This window comes from Biomphalaria glabrata, chromosome 4, assembly GCF_947242115.1.
Source record: "Biomphalaria glabrata chromosome 4, xgBioGlab47.1, whole genome shotgun sequence".
Lineage (NCBI taxonomy): Eukaryota > Metazoa > Mollusca > Gastropoda > Planorbidae > Biomphalaria > Biomphalaria glabrata.
In genome coordinates this window covers 25,866,706-25,891,574 of record NC_074714.1, presented here as the reverse complement: position 1 = coordinate 25,891,574, position 24,869 = coordinate 25,866,706, and the positions used below count along the sequence as shown (strand labels likewise).

The following is a 24,869-nucleotide window of genomic DNA, read 5'->3' as shown; positions in this document are numbered from 1 at the left end:
TGTAAACTGGTTCGAAAGTACATTTCTGGAACTAAGACAAGAAACAACAACAACTAATTCCAAGAGGAATGACGTAGGTCTGAAAAGTTGAGTCTGTGAGTGTGTGGCACAAGTGTGTGTGTGTGTGTGTGTCACAGTGTGAGTGTTTGTCACAGTGTGAGTGTGTGTCACAGTGTGTGTGTGATTAGATCTGTGTGAACTCTAAAATGTTTTAAAGAAATTTAAGAGCGTCTACATTGTTATAAAAATGTGGAACAAGCAAGATGTTTTGTTTTATTATTGAACTCTCCACTGCATTGAACACTAAACACGCTTGAGAAAACTGGTCCAAAAGTTGGTCTTCCATTGTACGTGTTTTTGTGTACAAATGTAAAGCAGACTCGCCACTGAAACAAATGTAAAGCAGACTCGCCACTGAAACAAATGTAAAGCAGACTCGCCACTGGAACAAATGTAAAGCAGACTCGTCACTGAAACAAATGTAAAGCAGACTCGTCACTGAAACAAATGTAAAGCAGACTCGCCACTGAAACAAATGTAAAGCAGACTCGTCACTGAAACAAATGTAAAGCAGACTCGTCACTGAAACAAATGTAAAGCAGACTCGCCACTGAAACAAATGTAAAGCAGACTCGCCACTGAAACAAATGTAAAGCAGACTCGCCACTGAAACAAATGTAAAGCAGACTCGTCACTGAAACAAATGTAAAGCAGACTCGCCACTGAAACAAATGTAAAGCAGACTCGCCACTGAAACAAATGTAAAGCAGACTCGTCACTGAAACAAATGTAAAGCAGACTCGCCACTGAAACAAATGTAAAGCAGACTCGCCACTGGAACAAATGTAAAGCAGACTCGTCACTGAAACAAATGTAAAGCAGACTCGTCACTGAAACAAATGTAAAGCAGACTCGCCACTGAAACAAATGTAAAGCAGACTCGCCACTGAAACAAATGTAAAGCAGACTCGCCACTGGAACAAATGTAAAGCAGACTCGTCACTGAAACAAATGTAAAGCAGACTCGCCACTGAAACAAATGTAAAGCAGACTCGCCACTGAAACAAATGTAAAGCAGACTCGCCACTGAAACATAATGTAAAGCAGACTCGCCACTGAAACAAATGTAAAGCAGACTCGCCACTGGAACAAATGTAAAGCAGACTCGCCACTGAAACATAATGTAAAGCAGACTCGCCACTGAAACAAATGTAAAGCAGACTCGCCACTGGAACAAATGTAAAGCAGACTCGCCACTGAAACTCTTGGGAGAATTCAGCACGACACTCAGATTTCAAATGTTTTTAAATGTACACAATTTGAAACATATCAATGTATTGAGCAGACCTAAACTTTAGGAATGACTGTGTTCAATAGAATTTAATTTTAGGAGATACTAGATTGTTCTATCACTACTATTATTACGCACACGATGTAATGAATAGTAGAAATAATCAATGCAGGACGATAAAATATAGATCTGCTCTCGATGTTGCCCAACTTAATAGAATGCTATCATCTTAAAGTTGTCCAGATATAGCAACACTAAGCTCCCTTCCTTGATTCTCAGACGTCACAACATTTCAAGGATTTTTCTTTCTTCTGACCCTGGAGACACATTAATCTCATCATTAATTTGAGGAAACGCGGTTGACAAAGACTTTCGTCTTCCTTTCAGCGTTTTACGGGCGTGAAATACTTGATGTCTAGGCACAAGCTGAGACATTTAACATTTATATTCTCCAAGGCTAGCAAGAAAACTTTCATTAGCCTAGAGGCGGCCTTAGTTTGTTTGCAAACTTTCATTAGCCTAGAGGTGGGTTCAGTTTGTTTGTAATTTTTCATTAGCTTAGAGGTGGGCTCTGTTTGTAAACTTTCATTAGCCTAGAGGTGGGCTCAGTTTGTTTATAAACTTTCATTATCCTAGAGGTGGGCTCTGTTTGTAAACTTTCATTAGCTTAGAGGTGGGCTCTGTTTGTAAACTTTCATTAGCCTAGAGGTGGGCTCTGTTTGTAAACTTTCATTAGCCTAGAGGTGGGCTCAGTTTGTAAACTTTCATTAGCCTAGAGGTGGGTTCAGTTTGTAAACTTTCATTAGCCTAGAGGTGGGCTCAGTTTGTAAACTTTCATTAGCCTAGAGGTAGGCTCTGTTTGTAAACTTTCATTAGCTTAGAGGTGGGCTCTGTTTGTAAACTTTCATTAGCCTAGAGGTGGGCTCTGTTTGTAAACTTTCATTAGCCTAGAGGTGGGCTCTGTTTGTAAACTTTCATTAGCCTAGAGGTGGGCTCTGTTTGTAAACTTTAATTAGCTTAGAGGTGGGCTCTGTTTGTAAACTTTCATTAGCCTAGAGGTGGGCTCTGTTTGTAAACTTTCATTAGCCTAGAGGTGGGCTCTGTTTGTAAACTTTCATTAGCTTAGAGGTGGGCTCTGTTTGTAAACTTTCATTAGCCTAGAGGTGGGCTCTGTTTGTAAACTTTCATTAGCCTAGAGGTGGGCTCTGTTTGTAAACTTTCATTAGCCTAGAGGGGGGCTCAGTTTGTAAACTTTCATTAGCCTAGAGGTGGGCTCAGTTTGTAAACTTTCATTAGCCTAGAGGTGGGTTCAGTTTGTTTGTAAACTTTCATTAGCCTAGAGGTGGGCTCAGTTTGTAAACTTTCATTAGCCTAGAGGTGGGCTCAGTTTGTAAACTTTCATTAGCCTAGAGGTGGGTTCATATAGCACTATACAATGTAGCACTATACTATGTACCACTATATCATAGGCGTAAGCCAGGATATTTTTTTGGGTGGGTGGTGGGGGGATTTTTTTTCCGCCCCCCGCCCCCGCGAAAAAAAATATTTATATGTATGTATGTGTGTGTGTGTACATAATCTTTATTACATTATCAGTTATCACCCTTCATTCTTTCGGAAGACGTTTATTGTGCCCTAGAATAGGTTCTTCCTGGAGTTAGTGGAAAAAATGTAGACTTCCGCCATTCCCATCAAAGAGGTCTGGGGGGGAGCGCTAGGAGCTTCCCCAGCGCGTGGCGGAGCCCCGCCGCCAAGCACTAGTTCTGGTATTGAAAGCCAACAAAATGCATATTTTGACGTATCTTCAGTGCATTTTCCTGCTATTAAAAAATTTGTTTCAAAAACCGTTCAGCGCATTTTCCGTCGAGCTGTTTCCACAGAAATCTGTCACTGGCAATGTCTGAAGCCTCTTCCCTCCTGCTCTGAGGACCTCCATGAAAGTGTGCCGCCAAGTTGCACTAGGATGTCATCGCAACTCTTATTATGCGTAATTCATTTTGTCGGAAAACATGTCCCGCAAACCTCGTGCGACTCTCTGTCACAATCTTACTAAGGGGTTGACTCCCAGTTCGGCATAGGATTTCCTTGATTTAGACCCGATCGCTATGACTGACTCCTAATTTCTGTCTTAGCCATCTTTGTTGAGTTTAAACTCAAAACCCCTTTTGGCAACGCTCATAGCATTTTGAGTGCGTAACTTGCTTTTTTGTTTTTACATTGAAGATGTATTTTTTAGCTTCAAACCCCGCTGGTGGGGGGGGGGGGGTAAACTCAAAACTCCTTTGGCTACGCTCATATATTTTAGAGTGTGTAATTTGCTTTTTTTCTTATATTGAAGAGATATTTTTTAGCTTGAAACCCTACTGAAAAGGGGGGGGGGGGGTTAAACTCAAATCCCCTTTGACTACGCTCATAGAATTTTGAGTGTGTAATTTTTTTTTTTTGATATTGAAGAGGGAGTTTATCATAAATTTTGGAGGGGGGTTTAAAATCAAATACTTCCTTAACTGCGCTCTTGGAATTTGGAGATTGTCGTTTGCATTTTTTTTTTGTTTTATAGAGAAAACCCAAACTAAACCTCCTGATGTCCTGAATAGAAAGACATTGTGATGTCGTCCTCAGTGTGTTCAAAGGAAGCGAGATGGTTCTCAGGTATGGATCCAGTTTTACAGTCAGAAGTAGCTGACGTAGCAATGAACTAAAAGGACTACAAAGAATTTAAAGTCATAATGTTCTAATGACTACTTTTTATGTGCGTGTTTCTCTGATTCTGGGACCAATTAGTTGTTACAATTGGAGACTTATAGACATAAATCATTCTATTATTGCAATTACTAGTTTCTAATACGTAATAAATAGATATTAGAAATAAGGTTTCATCAGTGACTGAACCCCTCTATGACCTGCTAACTAGGGTTTAAATAAAACGCAAACTAAAACTTTATTACAAGATCTTCGGGGCTCACAAAAACCTTCCTTCAGGGAACAGTAACAAGAAAAAGATGAAGAGGCAGACAAAAAAAAAAGCGTTGGGAAGTCAACATACAAGAATGGATGAGCTATTGAAAGAGGTTCTGCCCAAAAGACAGAGAGGAATGGAGAAAGACAGTCGACAAATCTTACGTGTTGCCCAAACAGTCCAACAGACTCAGGGATAGGAGAAGGGGAATAAATAAATCAAGACAATGCAGTAGCTGCACGGGGGGGGGGGGGGGGGGGGAAGCTGAGACTTTTTTAAGGGTATTTGAGGTCACACTGACATAATTGTAGAGATACATTTTCTTTTTGTTACTAGCAGATTGTTTTTAGTACTTGAGAAAAACGACTGTGAAAGATTAAGAATGAGTTTGATATAATGTAATGCAAGAGTGAAGACTACATCAATATTATAACTGTACTAAATTCACATCTACTACTGTCTTTTGGAGTATTTAAATAACTACAAGTTGAAAGTTGCAGGCCTTGTCACTCCACAATTTGAAAGTTGCAGGCCTTGTCACTCAAATTGCCTGTTGTCATGTGATACTGACAGCATTAAAATCTTCTCTGACAGCTTCCTCTCTCTAGGAGAGAGGCAAGGTGGCTTGGGGGGGGGGGCGGTGTGTGTAAAGGGGGTGGGAAGGGTTGCAGGGAGACACGACACAAAGAAGTAGCAGTCTGTGATCGGAGCCCCATCGGGATTAACCATGTCTCTACAAGTTGATTGGAGTTGTCTTTTACTGTTCTCCATTTGTATTGGGGAGCTTTCAGCGCTATGTAAGTCCAATCTTGGTCATTGAACTCACGACGTAACTCTCTTTTCTTTTCAAAACAGTTTTACGTGCAAGTTCAAAACATTTAGGATTGTTTCTTTATTCTTTAATGCTAATCTTAGGGTGAAACTTTTTGAAGTCATTATATTCTAATAGGGTTTGTTGGACTAGTCCGTTTCGTTTCTTTGATTAAAAAGTATTGGGCTGGAAGTCGCTTTTTTCCCTATATATCTTTGTATTTTTCAATTCTCTTTTTGAATTAAACTGACATTATTATGCTATAATTTTAAGTGTACCTGATAGAGAAAAAAATTCTGCACAAAAATACGGGTAGTTGGGATATAACCCGATAGAGGCTATAAAAAGAAAAGAGCTGAAACTAGCGCTTGAAACTACACATTTACATTACTTTATTTGATGAGTATTTTACCCAAGATCTGTGTTTCTTTTTTTAGGACTAGCTTATTTCATGTACCCGGCATTTTCCGATACACAATTTCATACACAAAATAATTGTTGAAAAAAATTGTAGTGATTTTAAACTTTAAATGATTACTTAAAAAGGTGTTACTCTAATCAATTTTGAATATTATTTTGTTATGAATGCCACTGTTTATTTTGTGTCTGTTCTAGTTTCTTAAGTTTTTCTTGAGTAAAGGGGTCGTTTTTCTCCTAATGGGTATACCTGATTTCTCCAAGCAGCCTTTGTAAAATATTGGTCCTAAATAATGCTATGTTTATAAACGAAAAATCGCATGGCTGCATTATGATGAATGTGCGTGTTAGTTCAATATATTTTATATTACTAGGTAACTATAAATAACCGCATAAATAGATGTAAGTTTAATTTTTTTTTCTGTTAGATAAAGTCATATGGCAAATTTGTGTTTATATCCTAATTCTAAAAAGGAATAATAATAGAATTATACAGTAAAAATAATCACTAAGTTTTTCTTTTAATAGCGTTGAAAGTCTAACTGAGTTTGTGTTTTTGCAGATGTACACAAGCTACACTATGAGTCAATCCATCTCTTCTAATTGTTTAGAAATGAGTGTAAAAATGTAGGCTTTGATATTTTTAGCCTGAATTTAAGAAGTTACAAACTTCAAACAACTAATATATTGCCTCTTCCATAAAACTTTGTACTTAAAAAATAAATTTATCCAATGCTCGAAATCCTGCTTGTATACTTAGGCCCTATTTAAATCGATCCGGTATCAATGTATTAAGTAGCAATAACCCCGCAAAAAAATTAAATGAAAGAAGATTGAGATATACATATATTTTTGTGACGGTACACACCGGTACGGGATACCAGCACTTTTTTTCAATGTCGGGAAAAATGATTACTTTTCTTGTAATTCAACGTTAATTGTTAATTTATTATTAGTTGAATGTTAGGCAATCTATCACTGAGCACAGGAGCCTCTTTTTTATTTTTACAAAAAAAAAGCACTTTCTATACTTTCAGCCGACATGCCGTATTATTAAAAACACCTCTATGTGAACTTCTCAATCATCTAGAGTCTTAGACAGTCATTATTGTAGACTAGATTTAAGTAGAGTCTAGACCTAGATTTAGTAGGCCTATTATTTTTAAAAAATATAAATAATTAGTCATTATAGACATCATTCGCAATTTTATTATTAGGTCTAGGCATTGAAAAGTAAATCTATTAATAAACTATAATAGATCTAAGTCTAATTAAGTACTAACTTATTAAATAAGTCATTATAAGTAGAAGTATTATAATGAATATTGTATAAATCTAGATTGACTAGATTATAGATAGATCTATAGATAGATCTAGATCTCGTTTAGTAGATTAAGTATAGAGTATAGTAAACGTATTACAGTATTGTTAGATCTATGTCTTATGTCTATTAATAATTAAAAAACTTTAGTCCTTATTAATATCTAGACTTTTTTCTAATAAAAACTGACTAAAGGAATAGCATAGGCTAGACTCGGCAATCTAGTCTCAAGATAGAATCTATACTATTACTAGATCTATTCGATTTTTATATATAGATCTAGACTAGAATTAGATTATAGATCTAAATATACTAATGGAGAGATGATATGAGGTGTTAGCTAATAGCGTTGCACAAGAAACAAACCTGGGTTTTTCTAAACTCTAATACTTGGTATGTGATAGTAAAACAGCACCTACCTAAATAAATTGTAACTAGCAATCAAAAACCTATATTTATTGTAGTATATATAGGTCTGTGGTTGTATTTTATATAGCCTTCGTACCTTCTTCTATAGAGAAATGACTTTTGTAATTTCTTTTACTGAAAATTGGGCTATTCGCGTCTGACACATATATAATTTTAATGTTCAGCAACAAACCCTATTCAATAAATGTTAAATTGTTTATTTGGAATAAAAAAAATTCTTATATAGGCTATATCGTCCTAACATACGGAATATGAGCACATGATAAGTGTTTAATTTTAGTGCTTAATTCTTCTTGGTGTTAATACCTACTGCTTCAATAAGCATTATATTATATTCCAAACAAATAAAGTATCATTCTTAATCAGTCATCTAATGGGAAAAGTCACTATTTAGACAATTAGTGTTGTGCACTATATTAGACCGTCAATTACACCTCCAAAAACTCACTTGACCAGATTCTGTAGCGTGCGTAGGTGCAAAATCCTTTTTGTTTTTTTTAATTAAGCACGCAAACCATTTTTTTTAATTGTATTTTCATTTGACCCTCACATGTGGTAATGAAAAAATGAAAGCGTGCCTTGATCTGCATCGATTACCAAGCAACGCCAAGAGACTTCCAGTTTGTTGTTTTGAATCTAAGTGCCATTCTAGTTTTATATGGATATGAACTAACAATGGTCTGTTAGTGTGTGTGTGTGTCTATTCGTTCTCCACTTGGCAGTTTACTTCTTGGGTAGTTGCATTATTTAAATTCCCTAATTCACTGTTTGTCTTACCGATATAATGTCCCTCATTTATTCGCTGTGTGTTTAGTACCTAATAAGACATACAGTACCAACTGTTATTAGTATATCTCAAATACATTTTAAATGGAGTCAATAATGTATGCTTTGTTTTTGTGATACTTTCATAAACTAAGTTTTTTTAAACACTATTGTAAGACTTCACAGACCCACCAAGTAGTCCAGTCAATCAAAGTGGAGGCGCTCCTCAAAGTCTAGGCGCAGGATGGAGTAAGTACTTGATGTCTAGTTTTTCTACTTCTTGCTATATGTCTAGACTTTCTGCTTCCTTCTTTGGACAATGTTGATACATGCATTCAGAATATGTACAAAAAAGATTTTAAGTTAAACAGGCGATTGTGAGACGCAACCTTTAAGAGGGATGAACCAGCTAACAATTGGATCGCATAAGTGGTTATTTTAACGTCCCAAAAGTAGAATAAACGTTATTAGTTTTGTGTAGTCTGTCCGTCCGTCTGTATCATTTAGATCACAGAAACTAGAAAAGGTATTGAAAGCGAAATATTGTATTTTAAAAATAAACATGCAAGCAATTTATACATAAAAATACATTTGTACAAGTATTTTTATTAATAGTAATAAACACGGGAGACTGGATTACTAAGGGAGGTTATTTTACTGTATATTTCTTAAATGTTTGGTTAATGTTTAAAAAATGTTTTATAAATATTTATATTACTAAAGTAAGTGTATTCTGCTATATTAGCTACATACATTTGAAGTGCACAAAATATATTTAATATGAACATAAGTCGAACATAATTTTAAATTGATATAGTAAGCACAGCTTCAATATTATCCTCTTGCAATACAAATGTTACATACGGTATAACTTTTAACTCTTGCAATACAATGTTACATACGGTATAACTTTTAACTCTTGCAATACAATGTTACATACGGTATAACTTTTAACTCTTGCAATACAATGTTACATACGGTATAACTTTTAACTCTTGCAATACAATGTTACATACGGTATAACTTTTAACTCTTGCAATACAATGTTACATACGGTATAACTTTTAACTCTTGCAATACAATGTTACATACGGTATAACTTTTACAACCAAAGGAAAAGTTTCTTCCTTGAGGCCTTCGTTGAGAGATTGGTCCTTTAGAAAACGATCAATTAAATATTGATTCAATAACATCAGATTGAACCACGTCTTCTCAATCATCAGTTCACTCAATACATGTGTGAATATTAACAGTTTAACTCTTTGACTGCTGTTTTTTTTTCAAAAAAATGCTACTTTTTAAAAAAAAAAAAGAAAATGTTCCGAATATGGCTAAAACAAAAATGTATTGCTTAAGTACCAATGATGCTATAATAGCATATTTGGTATCAAAGTAAAGGTAAATGAATGGAGAATGTGAAAATGTAAACATCTTTCTATTTAAATATAAGATACAAATTATAATCTAAATAATATGACACTTAGAAAAAAAAAATGGATGCCAACTTTAGATTTTTTGAGACCTAAATTTAGATTTTGTCCTTTGTATTACTGTTAAAACAGCATATTTAGACTATTTACAGCATTTTCAAAAAGAAATGTGATAAAACAGTCAATAAAAGATGATGAATCATTGATTATATTATTATTTTTACCTGTTTTTTTATTCAGAAAAAAAGTGAAAATTATTGCGCTTTTCATTACTACCAATAACAATAGATACCAGTACTAAATCTATCAACCAAATGCACTCAAATATTATGTACATTTGAATCAATGGGATATAGATCTAGATTTGTCTTCTTTTTATTTGCCTAGAACATCTTTCATTCTAATACTAGACCAGTGCAAGACATAGGCTAGCGAGAGATGAAAGCCTAAATCTCTAACTAGATGAAGGACAATAAAAATCCTAATTCATTTTACCTAAGATTTAGACATCTAATAGATCATTATTACTGTTCCTTTGAGATAAATTATGGATTTAGAATAGTTTTATATTTTACTTTTATTTAGTAGTAAACCTTTTGGAGTGCAACTTGAACCAGTATAGTGATGGTGATGATTTTTACCAAAAAACAATACTAAAAAAAATTGCAAGAAAATATACCAAGAAAAGGCCCAGCATGGTGGATGAATATTGGATTTAGATCTGCCATTTCTGTTGTTTTCATTTATCTTAGGCTTAGTTCTATAGGAATCTACAAAGGTGTAAAGATAAAAACATAGATCTAGTCAACCTTGATCTACATTCAGGACCTAGCCCTAGTCTAAGGCCTAAGCATATAAGGCAATACTAGATCTAAATCTAAATGCTAATAATGTCCAAGTCTGCTTCATCCTATGCTAAATCTTGATCAAGATCTTCATTATTACAATTCATAGAAGTATAAATAAAACAATAATAAAGCTTCTTCAGTAGTAAACATTGTGGGTGTGTCTTGGACAAGCATAGCCATGATGTTGTACATTTTTACAGATAAACAATACTAAAAAAAAAAAAAAGAAAATGGGGAAAAAATGCCCACAGTGGATGATTATTTGATGTAGATCTACCATTTCCTTTCTTTTTATTTACCAGAAGCTTAGATCTAAAGATATATCTAGATATATCCAAGTCTAGAGATAAAAGCTTAGATCTAGTCAATCTCGATCTACAGACTACAACTAGCCTAGCCTACTGACAATAATAGATTTATATCTAAATAGTAATAATATAGATATAAATACGCTAAATTTAGACCTACCTGAATCTAATCTATATATCTAGATCAAATTCTTCATTATTACTATTTATTTGTGATAAATTTTAGAATAATTATAAAGTCTCTTTGGTAGTCAACATTGTGGGTGTGTCTTGGACTAGCGTAGTCATGGCGACGTTTTTTTACATTGTAAAAAAAGTAATAAATAAATGTCTAAATAAAGCCAAAGGCTTCTAATTTCTATGTAAACAAAGGATGAAGAACTCTTTTATAAAGTAAAAATAGTTCCACTGTTGTTAGTTAAAAATTTTAATTTAAAAATGCAACGAAACAAAGGTAGGGTAAGAACGTCTATGGGATAGACGTTCCGTGCGTTTAGGGCAGACAGACCGTCTATGGGATAGACGCTCCGCACTCATTGAGTTAATAATAATAAGATTACTATACACTCGTATCTCCGTTTGATGTGCTATCATGTCGTCTGTCGCGGCCTAACAATAGAAGCCAAGCTTTCTAAACCTACTCGTGTCTTCTTTGTGTCCGAGATAAGGGTTGTGGTTGTTGATAGATTTGGTTTTAGTTCATAGCTTCTGATCATCTTGCTAAAACTAGTGAAGCTGCCATTTTTATTGCCTCAGTGGGGCCAATTGTGTGTTGCTAGTTCCGCACAAACTATCTTTGTCAACTTGTTTTTATTTTTTTTTTTATTGTTTCTTTTTTTAGTTTCTCATTTCCTATCGATTGTATTAAAAATATCTCGCACTGTTAAATGAAATTCTACTAAAAAAAACCTCATTCCGTTGTATTGCTAATTGCTATATATTAATGTTAACAGTGATTTCTACACTTTCGTAAAATTTTTTAGTTTAAGTTTAATTTTATAATAGTACACTCTCTCTTACATTCCCCCTCATTCAATCTCTCTCTCCTTCTCTTGTTCTTTAGACTTTCCTTTTCTCTCTCCTTCTCTTGTTCTTTAGACTTTCCTTTTCTGTCTCCTTCTCTTGTTCTTTAGACTTTCCTTTTCTCTCTCCTTCTCTTGTTCTTTAGGCTTTCCTTTTCTCTCTCCTTCTCTTGTTCTTTAGACTTTCCTTTTCTCTCTCCTTCTCTTGTTCTTTAGGCTTTCCTTTTCTCTCTCCTTCTCTTGTTCTTTAGACTTTCCTTTTCTCTCTCCTTCTCTTGTTCTTTAGGCTTTCCTTTTCTCTCTCCTTCTCTTGTTCTTTAGACTTTCCTTTTCTCTCTCCTTCTCTTGTTCTTTAGACTTTCCTTTTCTCTCTCCTTCTCTTGTTCTTTAGGCTTTCCTTTTCTCTCTCATTCTCTTGTTCTTTAGGCTTTCCTTTTCTCTCTCCTTCTCTTGTTCTTTAGACTTTCCTTTTCTCTCTCATTTCTCTTGTTCTTTAGACTTTCCTTTTCTCTCTCCTTCTCTTGTTCTTTAGGCTTTCCTTTTCTCTCTCCTTCTCTTGTTCTTTAGACTTTCCTTTTCTCTCTCCTTCTCTTGTTCTTTAGACTTTCCTTTTCTCTCTACTTCTCTTGTTCTTTAGACTTTCCTTTTCTCTCTCCTTCTCTTGTTCTTTAGACTTTCCTTTTCTCTCTCCTTCTCTTGTTCTTTAGGCTTTCCTTTTCTCTCTCATTCTCTTGTTCTTTAGGCTTTCCTTTTCTCTCTCCTTCTCTTGTTCTTTAGACTTTCCTTTTCTCTCTCATTTCTCTTGTTCTTTAGACTTTCCTTTTCTCTCTCATTTCTCTTGTTCTTTAGGCTTTCCTTTTCTCTCTCATTCTCTTGTTCTTTAGACTTTCCTTTTCTCTCTCCTTCTCTTGTTCTTTAGACTTTCCTTTTCTCTCTCATTTCTCTCTAATTTACTTTCCATCTCTCTTTTATTCTTCCGTATTATAAATGAATGCCCCCCCCAAAAAAAAACCACACACACACACTCACAAGTAAACTGAACTTGTCTCTTGTACTCAGGCCCAGGTCTGAACCAGGGAGTCTCTGCCATAGACAAACAAGGGGCCGAGACTTACCTTCAAGCTTTGACTAACCTTCAGAATCAGTTCAAGCTCTTAATGCAATCCTCCAAGACTGAGACCAAACCAGCGCCGCCTCAGCCCCCTAAGACCCGACCAGCCCCACTAGTCTGGCCACCCGCAACACCTGCCAAGCCACTGCCTATTCCAATGTCACCTCCCGTACGGCCGCCCCCTCCCCCTAATAATGTCTTACCACCCAATGATAACGGCCTTGACCTAAATATGCCTAACATGCCCATGGCGCCTTACCAGCCTTATCAGCCTTATACCAATCAGTATTACCCACAAGCTCCACCGCCGCCTCCACGCCAGCAGATGCCCATGCAGATGGCGCCACAACGAATGGCACCCCAGCAACATTACTGGCCACCACCAGGGTAAGTCCAGCACTTTTTTTTTTACTTTAACTAATAACAAGAAGAGAATATGAAAGTTAATGCACTAGGAGAGTCCGAGCGTTTCTTGTTCAAATCTCTGTCATGGGGGGGGGGGGGGAATTCAACTTTACAGGCGTCACCTAGAAAAGGGAGAAGATGTCGCTGTGCTGGCAACATGATACCATTGTCATCTTTGGGGGAATGAACAAAAAAAAGTGATTTTGAAATCAATAGTCCTCACACACACACACACGAAATTCACTTCAAATGGAAAAGATATTTCAATAGAATCTATCTAGATACTGTTTCTTTCTACCCTCTAAGTATATATATATCTAGATACTGTTTCTTTCTACCCTCTAAGTATATATATATATATATCTAGATACTATTTCTTTCTACCCTCTAAGTATATATATATATATCTAGATACTGTTTCTTTCTACCCTCTAAGTATATATATATATCTAGATACTGTTTCTTTCTACCCTCTAAGTATATATATATATATCTAGATACTGTTTCTTTCTACCCTCTAAGTATATATATATATCTAGATACTGTTTCTTTCTACCCTCTAAGTATATATATATATCTAGATACTGTTTCTTTCTACCCTCTAAGTATATATATATATATCTAGATACTGTTTCTTTCTACCCTCTAAGTATATATATATATATCTAGATACTGTTTCTTTCTACCCTCTAAGTATATATATATATCTAGATACTGTTTCTTTCTACCCTCTAAGTATATATATATATATCTAGATACTGTTTCTTTCTACCCTCTAAGTATATATATATATCTAGATACTGTTTCTTTCTACCCTATAAGTATCAACCATGAAGTGACCTAAATATTGTGTTTTGAAATATGTTAGGAGTACTCTTCATAACATGATAACACCATTCAAAGATACTCAGGACATTGCTGCGGGTTAGTTTAACATGGATAAATTGTATGGCTAGTTTAACATGGATAAAAAGAATTCTGCTTTCGGATAAAGGCGAATTCAAAAAGCATCAAAATGTCTGCTAATCCACTGCGCATGTCCACTTGTCTGCTAATCCACTGCGCATGTCCACTTGTCTGCTAATCCACTGCGCATGTCCACTTGTCTGCTAATCCACTGCGCATGTCCACTTGTCTGCTAATCCACTGCGCATGTCCATTTGTCTGTGTTCCTCCTGTGGAGGCGGTGGAGCAATAAATCTAAAGTAAGACAAGGAAGTGGCCTGTGTGTGTGAGTGTGTGTGTGTAGAGACAGTATCAGAAATAGTGCACTTTTTGATATGAATGTAATGACGTAAAACTACACACACACACACACACACACAAGTAAGGAGACAGTTGACACCACAGATTATAAATGATGACCACAGTGGGATGTCCTTTAGAGTTACTTAATGATATACATTTTGGTGACATAACAAACAAAACGTATGCTCGATATTATATCAAATAGATTATTCACTTTTGCAAGACATTGTACATTCGTCATAATTGCCAAGCGAAGCACTCAGGCATGTGTGCATCACTTCAACCCGCCATGAAACAAAATGATGTTTGGTCATTTGGAAAATGACTTTTAAACCTGTTTCTTTTGTACAAACTTTTACGTAGCAATTCTATTCAATTCATTCATCCTGAAAAGTATGTCAAGAAAGAGTCTTTAGCACTGAGTACTTTGGACTAGACGAGGTCTTACCACAAGTACAAAGCTAAGGGCTCTCTCGACCTGTCATCCTCCACACTTTGCTTTATGCCTCATAAATGTGGACAGTAGATAGGAAACATGCACACAAACAAAACTGAACCACATACACATGACCTGTCTCAGATTTACATGACCTGTCTCAGATACACATGACCTGTCTCAGATTTACATGACCTGTCTCAGATACACATGACCTGTCTCAGATACACATGACCTGTCTCAGATTTACATGACCTGTCTCACATACACATGACCTGTCTCAGATACACATGACCTGTCTCAGATTTACATGACCTGTCTCAGATACACATGACCTGTCTCACATACACATGACCTGTCTCTGATTTACATGACCTGTCTCAGATACACATGACCTGTCTCACATACACATGACCTGTCTCAGATTTACATGACCTGTCTCAGATACACATGACCTGTCTCACATACACATGACCTGTCTCAGATTTACATGACCTGTCTCAGATACACATGACCTGTCTCAGATTTACATGACCTGTCTCAGATACACATGACCTGTCTCAGATACACATGACCTGTCTCACATACACATGACCTGTCTCAGATACACATGACCTGTCTCAGATTTACATGACCTGTCTCAGATACACATGACCTGTCTCAGATTTACATGACCTGTCTCAGATACACATGACCTGTCTCAGATACACATGACCTGTCTCAGATACACATGACCTGTCTCACATACACATGACCTGTCTCAGATACACATGACCTGTCTCAGATTTACATGACCTGTCTCAGATACACATGACCTGTCTCAGATACACATGACCTGTTTCAGATTTACACGACCTGTCTCACATACACATGACCTGTCTCAGATACACATGACCTGTCTCAGATTTACATGACCTGTCTCAGATACACATGACCTGTCTCAGATACACATGACCTGTTTCAGATTTACACGACCTGTCTCAGATTTACACGACCTGTCTCAGATTTACACGACCTGTCTCAGATTTACATGACCTGTCTCAGATTTACATGACCTGTCTCAGATTTACATGACCTGTCTCACATACACATGACCTGTCTCAGATTTACATGACCTGTCTCAGATTTACATGACCTGTCTCAGTTACACATGACCTGTCTCAGATACACATGACGGGCAGGCCACATTTGCTGAATGGCAGACTCCCACATCCCTAAACCACTCCTTTATGTCCAATTAAAAAAAGGGAAGCGCTCACAAGGTGGGTCAAATCTTCTATGAGAGCCTTCAGCGTTAATAATGACAATGGTTATGTTTGCCCTGGATGAGGCAAAATATGTAGGTCACATCTGGGGCTGCGAAGCCACGGGAAATATTGCACTCCTCACTAATCTTCGGACTCGAAGATAAGCCTTGTATATATATATATCATGGGCGTAGCCGGGGGGGGGGGGTTGGGAGTTCAAGCCCCCCCCCAAAATGAAATCCCCCCCTGAGGGGGGGGGGGATCGGAATTCAGTAATTGATTTTTTGCTTTGATTTTCTTTATTTTGGGTGACATTTTAATACTATACCATCACTTGCCCCAGCGCAGCCTAGGGGTTTTGAGTTTAAAACCCCTACCAGGGGGTTTTGAGTTTAAAATCCCCTACCAGGGGGTTTTGAATTCAAAACCCCTATCAGGGAGTTTTGAGTTTAAAACTCCCTACCAGCGGGTTTTGAGTTTAAAACCCCTTACCATGTTTTTTTTGCAGTTAAATCCCTCTCTTCTAATAAAAAAACAAAACAAAAAAAAAAAGGAAACGACAATCCCCAAATTCCAAGAGCACAGTTAAGGAAGATTTAGATTTTATAACCCCCTATTCAATATAAAAAAAGCAAATTACACACTCATAATTCTATGAGCGTAGCCTAAGGGTTTCGATTTGAAACCCCCCCCCCCTCCCCTTCAGTAGGGTTTGAAGCTAACAAAATACCTCTTCAATATAAAAAAAATGCAAATTACGCACTCAAAATATTATGAGCGTAGGTAAATGGGTTTCGACTCAGTTTTGAGTTTAAACCCTTTTTAGCGGGGTTTGAAGGTAAAAAAATACCTCTTTAATATTAAAAACAAAGCAAATTATACACTCAAAATTCTATGAGTGTAGTCAAAGGGGTTTTGAGTTTAAACTCCCCTCCAGTGGAGTTTGAAGCTAAAAAAATAACTCTTCGATATTAAAAACGGACTCAAAATACTATGAGAGTTGCCAAAAGGGGTTTTGAGTTTAAACCCCCTTTCAGCGGGGTTTGATGCTAAAAAAATGCCTCTTTAATATAAAAAAAAAGCAAATTACACACAAAAATTATTTGAGCGTAGCCAAGCCAATTGGGGGTTTTGAGTTTAAACCCCTATCATACAGTTTGCTTTTCTTAAAAGTTTAAAACCCCTCCAGATGGTTTTGAGTTAAAAAAAATTCTAAAGCAAACTACAGTTACCAAATACTATGACCGTAGCTAAATGGGGTTTTGAATTAAAAAAAACAAAACAACTCCAGAGATTTTTTAGTTTAAAATCCACAACAGATGATTTTGACGATAAATTTTCCCTATTCGATATAATATCTAAAGCAAACTACAGTCACCTAATTCCAAGAGCGTATTCAAGAGAGGTTACACATTTCTACCAGTGGGCTCCATTAATAAAGTGCTTTGAAAAGTCATGTGTCGAAATTGAAAAACACTAAATGTGGCTCAACAAAGATGGCTAAGACAGATTTTAGGAGTCAGTTATAGAGATCGGGTCTAAATCAAGGAAATCCTATGCCGAACTGGGAGTCGACACCTTAGTAAGGTTGTGACAGAGCGTCGCATGAGGTTTGCGGGACATGTTCTCCGACAAAATGAATTACGCATACTTAAGGGTTGCGATGACATCCTAGTACAACTTAGCGCCAGTAAGGCAGTAAGAATAGCATTTGAGGTTTTTGAAATAAAACTTTTAATAGCAGGAAAATTTGCCGTAGATACCTCAGAACATTCATTTTGTTGGCTTTCAATACCAGAAATAGTGCTCCAAGAGCTACCTCAGACCCCATTGCTGTCAGTGGCGGGGAGTCTACAATTTTTCCACTAGCTCTAGGAAGAAACATTATAGTGCATAATAAACATCTTTCAAAAGAATGAAGGGTCAGAATGTAATAAAGATCATGTACACACACACATGCATACGATTTTTTTTCTCGGGGGGGGGGGGGGGGGTAAAAAAATCCCCCCCCCCCCCCCAAAACCCACCCGAAAAAAAATCCTGGCTACGCCCATGACCAAGGGGGTCTGGGGGAGTTCGCAGCGCTCCCCCAGCGCGGGGCGAAGCCCCGCGCCGAGCACTATTTCTGGTATTGAAAGCCAACAAAATGCATATTCTGAGGTATCTACAGTGCATTATCTTGCTATTAAAAAGTTTTATTTCAAAAACCTAATGTGCTATTCTTACTGACTTAGTTTGGTTTTTTTCTTATATTGAAGAGGTATTTTTTAGCTTGAAACCCTACTGAAAAGGGAGGGGGGTTAAACTCAAAACCCCTTTGGCTACGCTCATAGAATTTTGAGTGTGTAATTTGCTTTTTTTATATTGTAGATGGGGTTTAGCGTAAATTTTGGAGGGGGGTTTAAAATCAAAATCTTCCTCAACTGTGCTGTTGGAATTTGGGGATTGTTGTTTGCATTTTTTTTGTTTTGTTTTATAAAAGAGGGGGATTTAACTGCAAAAACCTCTGGTAGGGGGTTTAAAATTCAAAACCCTCTGTAGGGGGGTTTTAAACTCAAAGCCCCCTACAGAGGGTTTTGTATCTCAAAACCCCCTGGTAGGGGGATTTAAACTCAAAACACCCTGGTAGAGGGTTTTTAACTCAAAACTGCCTCGGCTGTGCTGTGGTAAGTGATGATTTAGTATTAAAATCTCAACTTAAATAAACAAAATGAACGCAAAAATCAGTCACTTAATTCCGTTCCCCCCCCCCAGGGGGGGATTTCATTTCGGGGGGGGGTTTGAACCCCAAGAACCCCCCCCCCCCCTGGCTACGCCCATGTATATATATATATATATATTTCTGAAAGATTTACATAAACTGTCAATTATTTTAGGCAAATCGTTAGGGAGTTTTCGAAATACAAGACAAAACAAATACGAGAACTTTTTCCTTCCAACTTTTGAAACTCACGTGTACATGTCAGCTAATAAGTGTTGGTTTTGTAAAAGCCGATGGAGAGATTTGATTTGCTCTCTATGACTTAGCTGGGCATGGATAAACGGGTGTAGTGGTTGACTGCATACCAGACATACTGGACAAATTGGGTCTCGGTGGAGGACATTTGGACTATCTTAGTCTAGTCAGTCATCAATTTCATGTGTTAATATTTTGTTTGTTTCACTAAACAATAGCTTCTTATTGCTTTCAATATTAGGCCTACTAAAAATTTAGCGGATAAATATCTCTAGTAATCAAAGTTCTTCATTAAGATCTAACCCCCCAGTTACACTGAATTGATTACGACTTTTATTTTCTTCGCTATTATTGAACAGCAGTCAAAACTTTTCCACTTCAACTGTTTCACACTACTGAGCAATAGGTTGCAGTTCTAAGAGAAACATTTCTAGATATTTACTCAACTTTTTTTTTTTACTGAAATGTATTTTTATTTAAAAAATCTTTTTAACAGTATTTAGATTTAAATCTACCACTAAAATGTATGTAGACTAATTGGAATGCAATGTTAGATTTGACTTGATGTATAATAGTGACCTTCAGAATTGAAGTGATTAAAAGCCTTTTAAACACTGAAACTGAAATCCAATTTCTCCATTTATTTACGTTTTTAGCGGCCCCCGAAAGGAGAAAAGACGCTATTAGTTTTGTGTGAAATTTCTGTCCGTCCGTCCCGTTTAGATCTCGTAAACTAGAAAAGATACTGAAAATCCGACATCACAATATTTTAGACCATTCAAAGTTCTGATGCAACGGCTACTTTTTTTTCTGAAAGCGAAAAATCTAATTTTTTAAGTCAGTTATGCAAGCAATTTTTTTTAAAAATAAAGCTAATTAGTATACTTTATAAGTTACACCTAATTTAAAACGAATAACAATCTTACAAACAGCATTTTCTTAAATAATTAATTACCAAGGACACATTGTATCTTTTTTCTGAAGATTCGAATAAGAGATTAAGCCTTTTCAAAACAATTACATCAATTATAAGACTTAGTGAGGGTTAGGGTCAGTTTGTAGTGAGGCCAGGAGAGAAGCGCGGTAGCTGAGCGATAAAGCGCTTGGCTTCCGAACCGGGGTCCCGGGTTCGAATCCTGGTGGAGACCGGGATTTTCAACTTCGAATCCTTGGGCGCCTCTGAGTCCACCCAGCTCTAATGGGTACTTGATATTATTTGGGGAAAAGTAAAGGCGGCTGGTCGTTGTGCTGGATACATGGCACCCTCGTTAACCGTAGGCCACAAAAACAGATGAACTTTACATCCTCTGCCCTATAGACCACAAGGTCTGAAAGGGGAACTAGTTAGGCCAGGTTCACATCTAACTTTGCATTCACTTGCACCTATCCTTTGATCTACTGCACCGTTGGGGCACTACACAAGATCTGTCAACCTTCTTTCTCCATTCTTATCTCACATTTGTCTTTGATATAATTTTATTCGGATGTTCTTTCTGAAAATATTGAAGAATGCCTGGGTGGACCACTTCGGGGGCCGATTTTGAGTTTGTGTTTCCACACAAACTGTCTTTGTAACCTTTTTTTTTTTTTTTGCTGTTTACTTTTTGTTGTCATCAATCAAAACTTCTGTAAATGATTTTGCTTTTTAAAAGTTTTCGCAAGTAATTTCTATACTCATATTGTTTTTGTGTTTTCTTTTCAAACCCTAGCCTCTTGATGAGACTGAGAAATGGCTAAAACTGATACAAAATTGTAGGAGCTTAAAATATGTTTTTGTTTGTTTGAATGTTGACTTAGAGCCGACATGCAGGAACACACTTTTCTGTTTATAATTTAGATAGTGTTAATGATATTTTTCAGAATGCGACCACAGTCTAGAGAGTGTTCTGGTGGCTATGTTCCTGGACAACTTTGTTGTGATGGTATAGTCAATGTAAGTACATATAATGGTAAAGGATTTAAAGTGAAATGTCAATGGAATTTAAGGAAGACAAAGTGAATTGAATATGTTCTACTGAACTACGAGTGAATGCAATAGAAAATATTGAATTTGTTTCAACTTACACTTAACACGAGACAAAACAATCAGAGTACATTAGAAATAATGGATTGCTTTCGATTGTATGGCTCAGATTCATTTATCGAAGAGATTTTGACAATGGAAGCAAAGCTGTAAGTACACACGGGGGGGGGGGGTAATGAACCTGTTTTATCCAGTGTACTGCCAACTAGAGGTCATCATTTGGGGCCATTGGAGCATTGCAGTCAAATTGTGAAACTCTTACGCTTGTAAGACACTGTAATCTAGGTTTCAATTTCAAAGTTGGCAATATTTGATGTTGACTTTGTTCTTGTTTTATAGCAAAATATTCCAAAAAGTTTGATTTCTCTGTTCATTTTCTAACGCTTATGTTTATGTTCACTTATATCGTCACCACATTTCTCCATATCTCTCTGTGTTGCATTGCGCGAAAGTCTTGAATGTAAATTTGGTCTTAAAAAATTAAAAAACAAAAATCAGGTTCCTGAAATAAATAAGATTTGAAAATCCTTCTATTGTCTCTAATGACTTGATGGATTGAAAAGAAAATGTATGCATATGATGCTGATTATCTGAGATCTTCAAAAAAGTATTTGAAGAAACTCTCTCTCTTTCTGTGTGTGTGTATGTTTTTACAATGAAGAAAAGAACGTAAGTTGTGAGTACAAGTTGTTCAGTTTGAGAACTACGATGTCTCTTGTCTTCCAGCCTATACCACCAGGACCCCAGCAATGGGCTTGCTGTCACAAAGGGATGTACGACATGGCCACTCAAGTCTGCTGCGGTGACATCCCGGTACCGAAACCACCCAAGAACAGTCCACCCATGATGTGCTGCGGCTCTTCCCTGTACGATCCCATGAGCCATCTTTGTTGCGACAAGTTCCCCGTGCCGTGAGTAGCATTCCAAACACAGACAACATTATAATACATGATACCAACGATGTTTTGATAACTCAAAAAAAAAATTGTTCTTCATGGCAAGTAGGTCAACCGCAATATGTTTGTATCGGGTTCAATTTTGCCAAGTAATAACAGAGAAAGTAGGTACAGGGTCATCCTTGTTATGGCATTTCTCTAGATCCAATGATGTATATACATGGGTTCCCTTCCTTTTTTCTGAATTATAACACTAGAATGAAGCACGTGGCTTATAATTCTCTTACTTACAACAGTATCATGATATAATATAATTTTTTTTGTACTTTCAATAAAAGTTCCCGCATTTCAACAACCCCCCTCACGCCACCTTTTGACCACTTTATTCAAGTAAAGACTCTAGTCTAGATTATTCTAGTACTTCATGGAGCCTTTAGGAACCTGGACGCGTACCGCTGATCCAAAAAACGTTTCTAAGGATTTTCCTAGAAATTTAACAGTTGATGTATATCGCTGAGAAAAGAATGACTAGCTCGTTGGCACATGGGAAAAACTCTAGTTTGATTGTTATATTTATATATTTATATATTTATATATATACGGCACGACATGGCCTAAATTGTGCCGATGTGCCTAAACTCAAAACTCATTTATATATGTTTGATCTGACTACATCTATGTATGATTGTATTTCTTTTAGGAATCTGTCCAGAAACATGAAGTGCTGTAGAAAACAAACCTATGATCCAGTCCATCAGATGTGCTGTGGTGAGGGCGTCAGGGCGCGACCACCTGGACAACCGCACATGAGCGTGAGTCTTGCATTTGTTTACTTTTTGTAAACAATTATTGACAGTTGTAGTAGGGCTATTCAAGCACTAGAGTCTAAGGTAAATGTATTTCTTAATAAAGACAAAAGCTGATCAAACGGTCTAACCATACATGCATGAATGTGTTCCTCTTTTAGTTGTTTGACCTAGTCAACTTGAGTTTCATGGGCACTACATCTAGATCTACTGAATGAATCTAATTACTAGAAATGTAGATCTAGTTAGATACTTTGACACAAATTTCAAGATTAATATAAAACAATAAAAATTATCTAATTATGTAGAGTTTGATGTAATGTTAACAAAGACACTACAATTATCTTTCTGTGTCATATAGAGAGGAGTTAAGGCGTTTTATGTGCAGGTCTATGAAACTGGACTCAAGAAAATGAATGTCTGAGAAACTGCTCCAAAAATGAATTGATGTCTTTAACTGTTCATATCTATGTAACCATGATAGACAGCAGCTTGAAATTTGGAACAATCCTACTTGCTTTTCGAGTTCATTGCTTTGCGTTTCATGCGAACTCAATTTTTGGTGGACTAAAACAATGTCGAGAATGAGAACATTAGGTAACGTGAAAATACGAAATAGAAATCACCAATTATAAAGTGAGTTGTGTGATCGAATTTGATAATGCGCTTAATTCCAATCATGGTCGAATATTTTTTTTGTAAAATGCATTTCTATGGTGTTTGCTTTCCACTGAAAAACAACGCCAAATAATGTGTGGATATTTGATTCGTTGAAAAGATCAAAACAAGCTTGAATATTCCTGCTCCATGGATGAATTTGACGGGAGCCGCCTCTGAGTTTGTGTGATAAGATAAACTCTCTTTGTAATTTTGTATTTTAATTAGTTTAGCTCACATTTCTTGTCACTGTTTATAATATCGTACTTTTCTTGAGTCATTTTTCTTGTTTCAGTGCTGTGGTAAACACATGTTCAATTCTTTGACTCACGTCTGCTGCGACGAAGGAAACGCCATACCCAAGAACCCAACAGTTTCATGCTGCGGCAAGAACCAATATCAACCAGCTTTTCAGCAGTGCTGCTTCGGCGACGCTTTGCCTAAAGATGTAATGTGTATGGCGAAATAAAAGAAAGACAACCAAGAGAATACAACTATGAAAGTGTCTGAGAGGAAAACAAACTCTTTGGACTGTTCCAAATCTTATTTCAGGACAAACTATAACTGTCTGGAGACAAACAGTGTCTTGAGTCCATTCAACTTATACAGGTTTGATCACACAACATCAACAAAAAATGTTTATATCAAGATAAAAATAACCGACCCCCATAGGCTAACACGTAGAGGTTTCATTTTGTCCAAGATTTGATTCTCTTAGAAGTATATCACACGAGACTAATCAATCCAATCTGGAATTCTAAAGTGATTTTTCGGAACTTATTGTTATAACTATATAACATTGTTGGGTCTAATTGTGTTCTTAATATTATTAACACAGCTTTTTAAAATATATATGCATACATTTTTATGTTGAACAAAATAAATGCTTTGCCTTGTATCATTTGAAGCTTGTTTTATTATACTTTATACATTCACTCTCTTATATCTTTCAGAACATTTCCCAATCTGTCTTATCTTTCAGAACATTTCCCAATCTGTCTTATCTTTCAGAACATTTCCCAATCTGTCTTATCTTTCAGAACATTTCCCAATCTGTCTTATCTTTCAGAACATTTCCCAATCTGTCTTATCTTTCAGAACATTTCCCAATCTGTCTTATCTTTCAGAACATTTCCCAATCTGTCTTATCTTTCAGAACATTTCCCAATCTGTCTTATCTTTCAGAACATTTCCCAATCTGTCTTATCTTTCAGAACATTTCCCAATCTGTCTTATCTTTCAGAACATTTCCCAATCTGTCTTATCTTTCAGAACATTTCCCAATCTGTCTTATCTTTCAGAACATTTCCCAATCTGTCTTATCTTTCAGAACATTTCCCAATCTGTCTTATCTTTCAGAACATTTCCCAATCTGTCTTATCTTTCAGAACATTTCCCAATCTGTCTTATCTTTCAGAACATTTCCCAATCTGTCTTATCTTTCAGAACATTTCCCAATCTGTCTTATCTTTCAGAACATTTC

At 36.4% G+C, this 24,869-nt stretch overlaps 1 protein-coding gene across 2 annotated transcripts; it reads left to right on the top strand.

Annotated features, from left to right (window-relative positions):
• Nucleotides 1-4,893: 4,893 nt before the first annotated feature.
• On the top strand, nucleotides 4,894-24,289 carry LOC106057854 (uncharacterized). Of its 2 annotated transcripts, none has more exons than XM_056027130.1 (7): nucleotides 4,894-5,047; nucleotides 8,171-8,242; nucleotides 12,661-13,099; nucleotides 20,865-20,937; nucleotides 21,754-21,938; nucleotides 22,624-22,735; nucleotides 23,682-24,289. In XM_056027130.1, the coding sequence occupies exons 1-7, from the start codon at nucleotides 4,978-4,980 to the stop codon at nucleotides 23,853-23,855; spliced, it is 1,125 nt and encodes a 374-aa protein (XP_055883105.1). In that variant the 5' UTR covers nucleotides 4,894-4,977; the 3' UTR covers nucleotides 23,856-24,289. The 2 variants fall into 2 exon arrangements, with proteins under 2 accessions (XP_055883105.1, XP_055883106.1); XM_056027131.1 differs by having other exon boundaries at nucleotides 4,917-5,047; nucleotides 8,180-8,242.
• The last annotated feature ends 580 nt before the right edge of the window (nucleotides 24,290-24,869 follow it).